The 9,667-nt window shown below is 34.4% G+C and overlaps 1 protein-coding gene across 1 annotated transcript in view; it reads left to right on the forward strand.

Moving 5' to 3' along the window:
- The first annotated feature begins 7,154 nt into the window (after window positions 1-7,154).
- LARP1B (La ribonucleoprotein domain family, member 1B) overlaps window positions 7,155-9,667 on the forward strand; it is a 30,741-nt gene continuing 28,228 nt past the window's right edge. The window contains exons 1-2 of the mRNA XM_006876103.1: window positions 7,155-7,199; window positions 8,910-9,084. Of these exons, the coding sequence (XP_006876165.1) occupies window positions 7,155-7,199; window positions 8,910-9,084 (220 nt within the window). The remainder of the gene's footprint in view (window positions 7,200-8,909; window positions 9,085-9,667) is intronic.

The following is a 9,667-nucleotide window of genomic DNA, read 5'->3' on the forward strand; positions in this document are numbered from 1 at the left end:
CCTGATGTCATGTTTTTCTTCATACAACCCAGTTTCTTGGATTATTTGTTGAGCATACAGATTGAATGTTGTTGTTATGTGTCATTGAGCCGTTTCGAATCATAGCGACCCTCTACAGGGTTTCTGAGGCTGTAAATCAGTAGAAAGCCTCATCTTTCTCCCGTTGAACAGCTGGTAGTTTCGAACTGTTGTTGACCTTGCAGTTCACAGCCCGATTCAAAACCACTACGCTACCAGAGCTCTTATACAGGTTGAATAAGTATGGTGAAAGAATACAACCTTGTCGCACACCTTTTTTAATTTTAAAACTATTCAGCGTTCCCATGTTCTTTTCAAACAACTGCCTCTTGGTCCAGGTACAGATTCCTCATGAGCACAATTAGTGTTCCGGAATACTCAAACTTTGCAATATTGCCCACAGATTGTCATGATTCACACCATCAAAAGCCTTGGCATAATCAATAAAGCACAGGTAAACATTTTTCTGATATTCTCTGCTTTCAGCCAAGACCCATTAGATATCATCAGTGATATTCCTCAGTCCATCATCTCTTCTGAATATGGCTTGAACCTCTGGAAGTTCTCTTGTCAATGTATGCTTGCAGTCATTTCTGTATTATCTTTAGTAAAACTTTACTCGCATGGGATATCAAAGATAATTTCCGCATTTCATTGGGTAACCTCTCTTTGGAATGGCCACAAATACGGATCTTTTCCAGTCAGTCGGCCAGACAGTTGTTGTCCAAATATCTTGGCATAGATGAGTGAGTGCCTTCTGTGCCACCTCACTTTCTTGAAAGATTTCAATTTTTATTCCATCAATTCCTGGTGTGCCTTGTTCTTTACCAATTCCTTCAGTGCACCTTGGACTTCCTTCTTCAGTATCATTGGCTCTTGATCATATGTTATCTCTTGAAACTGTTGAACATCAATCATTTACTTTTGGTTAAGTGACCTGTGTATTCCTTCCATCTTCATTTGATGTTTTTTGCATCATTCAGTAATTTTCCCAGAGAATCCTTCAATTACGAAAGTCGAGGCTTGAATGTTTTCTTAAATTCTCCCAGCTTGAGAAATGCTGAGCGTGTTCTTCCTTTTTAGTTTTCTGATTCCAGATCTTTGCACGTTTTGTTGTAATATTTGGCTTTATCTTCTTGAGCTGATCTTGATATTTTCTGTTCAGCTCTTGTCCCATCTCATTTTTTCCGTTTGCTTTAGCATCTCTATACTTGGAAAGCAAGTTTCAGTGTCTCTTCTGACATCCATTTTGACTTTTACCTTCTTTCTTGTCTTTTTAATGACTTTTTGCTTTCTGTGTGTATGGTGTTCTTGATGTCATTCCACAGCTCTTTTGGCCTTTGGTTTTTAGTATTCAGTGTATCAAATCTGTTCTTCGGATGATCTCTAAATTCAGGTGGGGTATATTCAAGGTTATAATTTTGGCTTTCATGGACTTGTTTTCATTTTCTTCATCTTCAGTTTTAATTTACATATGAGCAATTGATGGTCTGTTCCACAGTCTACCCCTGTCCTTATTTTGACTGATGATATGGAGTTTTTCTATCGTCTCTCCACAGATTTGTATGTATTCCATCTGGGGAGGTCCATGTGTATAGTTGTCTCTTATGCTGTCTAAAGAAGGTATTTGAAATGAGCAAATCATTGATTTTGCAGAATTCTCTCATGAGTTCTCCAGCATCATTTCTATCACCAAGGCCATATTTCCCAACTACTGATCCTTCCTCTTTGCTCCCAACCTTTGCATTCCAATCAACAGTAATGATCAATACATCATGTTTGCATGTGTGGTCAATTTCAGGTTATAGAAGTTGGTAGGATTCATCTATTTTATCCTTACTGGCTTTAGTAGTTGGTGTTATTAATTGGGCTTCCCTGTAGGCACATGGATATTATCCTATCACAGACAGCGTTGTACCTCATGATTGCTCTGGATATGTGCTTTTTGATGATGAATGCAACACCATTCCTCTTCAATTTGTCATTCCTGGCATTGTAAACCATGTGGTTGTCAGATTCAGAATGCCCATACCAGTCCATTTCAGCTCACTAATGCCTAAGATATCGATGTTTATGCGTTCCATTTCATTTTTGGTAATTTCCAATTTTCCTAGATTCATACTTCGTTCCTTCCATGTTCTGATTAATAATGGATGTTTACAGCTGTTTCTCTTCTTTTTTGAGTTGTGACCCATCAGGAAATGAAGGTCATAAGGGCTTTACTCCATTCACACCATCACAGTCAGCTCTACTTTGAGGAGGCAGCTCTTCCCCAGTCACATTTTGAATGTCTTCCAACCCTAGGGGCTCATTTTCTGGCACTATATCTGGCAGTGTTTCTCTGCTATTCATCAGGTTTTCATTGAGTAAATATTCGGCAGTAGTTCGTTATTCCTTCTTGCTAATCTGTCTTCATCTGGAAGCTCATCTGAAACCTGTCCACCATGGGGACCCTGCTGGTATTTAAAATACTGGTGGCATAGCTTCCAGAATCACAGCAACTCACAAGCCACCACATTACAACAAACTGACAGATGAGTGGTGGAAACTTGCTTATGTTCCATCTATTTGTGTGTATAGTATATAATGTCTCTCTGTGTATTTTCTTCTTCTAGACTGGCTGGTCTTTTTGGTTTCAGGTTTTCTTTAACTACATTCAGAGCATTTTCCATATTTTCTAAATCGTGATAAAAGTAAAACATGTCCTTCCTTAGGGTTGTTTTATCTGTTTTCTGTATGACTTCTTTCCATGTTAATATATGCAGATTTATTTCTAGAAGTTAAATTATTCCTTTTGTGTAATGTTACATGCCATTGAATCAGTTCTGACTCAGTGTAACCCTGCATAAGGTTTTTGAGGCTATAAATCTTTGCAGGAGCTAGAAGCCTCATCTTCTGCATAGTGACTTGTAGGCTTGTACTACGGACATTGTGGTTCCCAGTCCAGTATTTATCCTACAGAGCCACCATTCTCCCTATTAATGATTTAAGTATGCTTTTCAGCAGTGATAAGGAGCCGTGGTGAAACTATAGGATAAGCACTGGACTGCTATAACAGCAAGGTCAGTAGTTTATATTCACCAGCTGTTCCAAGGTAGAAAGATGAGTCTGTCTGCGCCCATCAAGATTTTGCAGCCTTGAAGGTCACTGTGCGTCGGAACTGATTCTATGACAGCAGGTTTGGTTTGGATTTATTAGAAAAATCATAGTAAATGTCTTATATGCAAATCTTTGTAACTTGTCATAATTCCCAAGTAATTTCCCAGGAATGGAATTACCTCATCAGTGGTTTTATTATATTTTAAATGACATTATTTCCTTGAAAGATTATACCACACTTTGTATTCTTACCAATATAAAAGTGTTTTACTTTCTTTATAGGTTGACTAATACTGAGCATTCTCTTTTTTGACAGCTTGATAGGTGGAAAAGGTTTGAGTTTACATTTGTGTACTTGTGCAAATTTGTGCTTTTTTATGTTTTTCCATTTCATTCTATGCCGAGATTTATTTTTGTTAAAAAAACTTGATATCATCCTTATAATTGGAAAACTAAAATCTGGGTTTGTGAAGTAGCCTAAGTAAGCAGTACATCAGGTTTATTTTGAACTGTTAATTAGACAAAATTGTTCCCCCAGTTGATGTTTCACAACTGTTTGTCATCCTGCTACTCCTGTTGGGGTTCTGCCCCTGTGAAGTTGACAGCATGAAGCAGTAGAACAGAGGAGTCTTACTGGTGCAGCCATTAAGTGCTCAGCTCCTAACTGAAAGGTAGCTGGCTTGAACCTACCTAGTTGCTCACAAGAGAAAGATCTGGCAATCTACTATGTAGAAAAGATTCTAGCCTAGAAAATAGGGTCACTTTAAGTCACAATTGACTAATATCCAACAAACAACAATAAAATCTTTCAAAGTAAAAGGGGGAGCAATCAGGAAATTCCTCTGTTGGGAAGAGTTGAGAAAAATGAACAGGAATGTTAGGAGGAAATTTTTCATAAAAAAGTGAATGAACTCTTAGGTCCTCTTAGTAACCACTGGTAAGAAATGACTCCATAATACAAGGAGGATTTAACAAATATAGTGGAAAAATGGAATTAAGACCATCAAGGGAGAAGAGCATGAGCAGAATTATGGAACCCTATCCAGAGAAGCAGTGACACCAGATATGGAGGCAGAGATGATGGCATGGAGAGATAGAGCAGCTGAGGACTCTAGACTCTTGGAAGGAGAAAGACTGTGTGCTGGCACCAACTCGGAATAGAAGCAAATAGTGCTGAATGATGATGCATGGAGGGGATTGTAATCATTGCAGTGAAACAAAATATGATAGGTTGAGTGCAAAACCGATGTTCACCCATGTAAACTAACACTCAATTCACAAGAAAAGCTTTTAAAAAAAATGAAATTAAGAGATAAATGGAATTTCCCCTTGAACTTTTTGAAGCCCCTTTGTAAGTTTTATGTTCTATATTACTAAGTCATGTTTTTTAACTTTGTTATATTCTGTGTTGACAAAAAGTGTTCATAAACGTTTCGGTTGCAAAGCTCAAACAAATATTCTATTAATAAAATGACAATGTCACAGATGCTCCAAAGTTAAATGTAAACTTTAAGAATTACATATCATATAGAAGAATTAAAGCTGAAAGACTTTAAAAAAATTGAGAAAAAATTATTTTGAGTTCTAAGATCTGAAATCAAAATCTGTTTTCCTTCCCAAGTCTGAAGAAATAAAAGTTAAAGATTCTTCTTCACGAAGTTCTCAGTTTTAGCTGGAAATGATTCTAATGTCTAGGTAGAATGTGGCCATTAAAAAAAAATTTTTTTAAAAATTTTAAATGAGAAGGTTTATTAACTCGCATTGCAATTTTTTTTCTGTTAAACTTTATGTTGCCATTTAGTATTAAAGGTAAAAAAATTATTTAAAAGTTTTTATGTAATCAGAATCAGGTTTTTTTTTTCTTTTTTTTTAAAAAAATATTTAGTTTCTGACCTTGGTTTCATATATGTCTCAGGATTTGTAATAAAGCCAAACAAAACCTACTTGTATTGACTATCCCTTATTTTTTTTTTATTACATCTAATAGTTCGTATAAAAACTGTATTTTACAACTGCTATGATGTGGCGCTTTGGGCTGATGTGTCAGACTGTAAAGTCGTTTAAACTTAAAGGTTGGTGGTTCAAGCTCACCAACTGCTCCTTAGAAACCCTATACAGGGTTGCTATGGCTTGGAATCGACTCGACAACACTTAACACTTAACAACAACAACAACAATGCATTTAATTTCCTTGCCTACTTGGCCAGCAATATTTTGGAACATGTTTTTCCATTTTGTTAAAGGAAAAGCTAATCTTTACACAGTATGCTTTAATCAGATAGCTATTGTTCAGGCAAATACTGTTCTTTATTAGTTGTTTAGGCTTCCTCCTCCCTTATGGGTTTCAGTTACTTGGTCATACTTGCCAATATTTTCTTTTCTACTGCATTAATTTTCCTCAATGATGTGTTTTATCCATATGCACGTAAACATACATATCTACCTAAAAGTATAAAAGTAAAATGGATGCTTGTGTACTTTCTATTCGGCTTCAGATACAGAATATTATAATAGTGTTCAAGTTCCCAGTATACCTATCCCTGAATACACCTTCATCTTTCATCCGTCTTCCTTTGATAAGAACTGGATATTGCATTTAAATCTGCTGGATTTTAACAAAAAGATTGTTTTAACGTAAGTATGGTCATAAGCACTGGACCGCAAAGTCAGCGGTTCAGTTCACTAGTCACTCCTTGGAAACATTATGTTGTGAGTCGGAACAGACTAGATGGCACTTAACAATATAACAACATGGTCATTTCCATGATTTGTTAGGATGATTAGTGTGCTGTCTGTAAATGAAGATCCCAAGCATATTTTACTTTTGGCCCTATTCAGCTAGATGATCATGCTGTCTGACCACCTTGCTAGATAGCTAAAAGACACTGTAAAATCTTCATTTGGGGAAGTATATTGGTGTTTATTGTCACCTGTTGTGCTGTTACTCAAAAATGTACAAACTTTGACAGTGATCAGTTATTCTATTTTATGGCTTGAATCTAGAAGCCATATTATGGCAACTTATTATGGTTGCCAAACTGTTTTTGTTTTCTTTTAGGACAAATAGTTTGAAGTCTTATGACCTTTTTTCTTGGGTGCTTCTTTGTGAATCTGTTAATTGTTTAGAAAAATATTTCCTATTAGAAATTTACTTGAGTTGCTTGGCATTGTTGTTAAGTGCTGTGGAGTCAGTTCTGACCCATAGCGACCCTGTATAGGGTTTCTAAGCAACAGCTGGTGAGCTTGAACCGCCGACCTTGAAGTTCAAACAGCTTTGCATTCTGGCACATTAGCCCACATGGCCACATGTTTTAGTTCAGTTTATAGTCTGTTAATGAATGGATTGAACTGTCACTTCAGTGTAAGTAAACTATTAAAATAGTTCCCACATCGTGATTTGGACATTGAAGACAAATTTGGATTTCTTAAATATAGTTGATTTTTTGCTAGGAATTTGAGTCTTAGAACTTTGGATTTTGTTGAGAGCTGATTACATTGACTTAATAAAATTGGTATAATAGTTATTTTGCTGTTGAATGAGATGGTTGTAAAATCAATTCTGTGTATTTTCTTTAGAGCTCACTTCCCCTAAAATTATAAAAGCAGGAAAACTCAAGACAAAGAAAACCAGTAAGGTATGTCTTTACAAGAAATAAACTACACATGTATTTAGTTTAAAAATTGTTAGGAACTCTTGATTTTTATTAGTATTTTTCTTCCAATTATAATTGTATCATTGATGTTAGTTTGTTAGTATACTAGAGAATTGTGTATTTTTTATAACGCTGTCCTGTTGTTATATGTACCTCATTTTAGTTAATTGTGCTAGAAATTTGATCATAAACTGAAGCATTCTGTTAAAGTAGTTTGTATGGAGAAGCTTTTGGATTAATTTAGCAAGTGCCTGCGTATAATTCATTGTGGGGTATTTTTTTTGTAATTGTTTTCACTTTGAGAAAGTATTTTTTTGTGTGTATAATTTTGGAACAATTTGTAAACATGAATTTATTGTTTATTAGGCTAGTGATTTCAGCGACATGGCAAATTGGCCAACACCAAGCGAATTAGTGAACACTGGAGGAGTGAGTATTACATTAAAAAAAAAAAATAAAAGTAGTCTTTCATTATTCAGAATTTATCTTACTTAAGTTCTAGTAAATAGCATTGTGAATAGATATAAAGACTAAATTAATATAGAAGATTACTTTTTTTTTGATTTGCATTATCTTTTGAGATTACCAGTAGAATGAGTACTGAATTTAGTGTCCTAAGCTTTATCCGTTGTAAGATTTACCTGTTACTAATGTAATAATGATCGGATGTTATGAATTCTGAATCAGATATATTTGTTAGAAATGTATTCATTGATAAACAGGTGCTTGGCAGCTACCTTTTCTATCTTTTTTTGTATTTTCCAGATGTCTGAACTCATTTATCACATTTCCCCTATCTGGTTGTATTCTCAGTAGATAATCTTGAGTTTGAAGTACTTTGTAATAACTACAAATAAAAGAGATTGATTTTAATTTTAATATGATTTAATGGACCTAAATGAAGCCCATTTCATATTACTGTGTATGTTTTCTTAGATTTACCATATTTTTAGTATGTGCAGAAGTGCTAAATGTATATATTATCTATCAAGAAGTGTGTAATGAATAGACTTTCAGTTTCTATTTAAATAGAAAACAGACTGAAAGTTGACTCTAAAATATCCATCACAGGACTTTTTAGAGGAGTAGCTTGTGTGATAAGATGATTACATTTTTATTTTAGGCCATACACTTTTATCTTTGTAAATTTATACAGTATTATTGATGTGCAGTTGTAAATATATATCTATTTATTTATGTACACAGCTGAATTGAGGTATAAATGATATGTAATAAACTATAAATATATAAAGTATACTTGTTAAGTTTTCACCCGTATGCATCTGTGCCATTGCTGCAGTCAAGATAAAGAACTTAATTCATTAGTCCCAGAAGTTTCTTCACACTCATATTTTTTGCTTCTGGCTTTTGCTTTGTGTAGTTATTTTCAGATTTATTCCTATTATTGTTTGTCAATATTTCTTTCCTTTTTATTGCTCAGGAGTATTACATTATTGGGATGGAATACAGTTTATTCATTCACCTATCTTTAGTGAACATTTAGATTATTTCCAGTTTTTGTTATTACAAATAAAGATACTAAAACATTTGTGTGCACATTTTTACATGGGTATATGCTTCCATTTTTTAAGTATCTAGGAGTAGAATGGCTGAATCATATGTTAAATATTTATGTGGCATTTTAGGAAGTTGCCAAACTACTTAACATTGTAAAAGAATGCCATTTACTCTGCATTCTCAGTCTAACCCTGTTATGGACAGTCTTGTCAGTCTTTGTATTTTTAGTCATTTTAATAATGTGCAGTGGTGTGGCCTTGAAGTGATTTGTATTTCTCTGTCTAATGATGTATCAGGTAACTTTTCAAATGCTTATTTGCCACCAGTAACTTCTTTAAAGTGTTTGTTCAACTCCATTGCCCATTTTCCTGTTTAAATTGAGTTATTTTCTTAATACTGAATTTGAATGTTCATTATATATTCTAGATACAAGTCTTTTTATCAACTACTTTGCAAGTATTTTTTCTTAGTATGTGACTTGGCTTTTTCCTTAACAGTGTCTTTTGAGAAGTAATTTTTATTTTTTGATAAAAGCTATTTTGTTTTGAAATATGTAAGGTATGTTACCACAAATTTTGAATGTTAATGAATATAATCTCATTCACAAAACATTTTTTATAGTGTCAGAGTATCATAAGCCAAGGAAATAAGAAACCACAAAACAGAAAAGAAAAAGAAGAGAAGGCTGAAAAGAAAAACAACAGTGAGAGCAAAGAAAACAGAGAAACAAAATTAGATTGTCCTGGTGAAAATGTCAGTGAAGATGAGGCTCAGTCAAGTAATCAACGGAAGAGAGGTCAGTTTATCACTGATTGTAATTTTTTAAGCAAGATTATAGTGATAATTAAACTTAATCATTTGATCCTTGGTAGTTACCAAGTATATTTTGGATTTTTTGGTATTTAGATATCTGAAGTGTTAACTGATTTACTTTTGTTACATCTCTAAAATACTAGATTTTCCTTTTTTGTGTTTGACTAATGTATAAAACTGCACAAATGGAGTGAAATTCTACTTATGAGGATGGTTGTAAGTATAGTTTTGGAAAGCTGTGTGATAACTACAAGCATACCTTGGAGATATTGTGGGTTTTGTTCCAGACCACTGCAATAAAGCAGTTAGTACAATAAAGCGAGTCACAGGTACCTTTTCATTTCCCGGTACAGATAAAAGTTTTGTTTACACTGTTGTCTATTAGAGGATCCCTGGTGGTGCCATGGGCTACACATTGGGCTGTGAACTGCAAGGTTGGTGCTTCAAACCCAACAGCCACACAAACTTATTATTGTAAAGATTTACAGCTTTGGAAACCATGTTGTTGTTGTTGTCAGGTGCCATCGAGTCAGAACCGACTCATAGCGACCCCATGCACAGCAGAA

This window comes from Chrysochloris asiatica, unplaced genomic scaffold (genome assembly GCF_000296735.1).
Source record: "Chrysochloris asiatica unplaced genomic scaffold, ChrAsi1.0 scaffold00353, whole genome shotgun sequence".
In the NCBI taxonomy this organism is placed as follows: Eukaryota; Metazoa; Chordata; class Mammalia; order Afrosoricida; family Chrysochloridae; genus Chrysochloris; species Chrysochloris asiatica.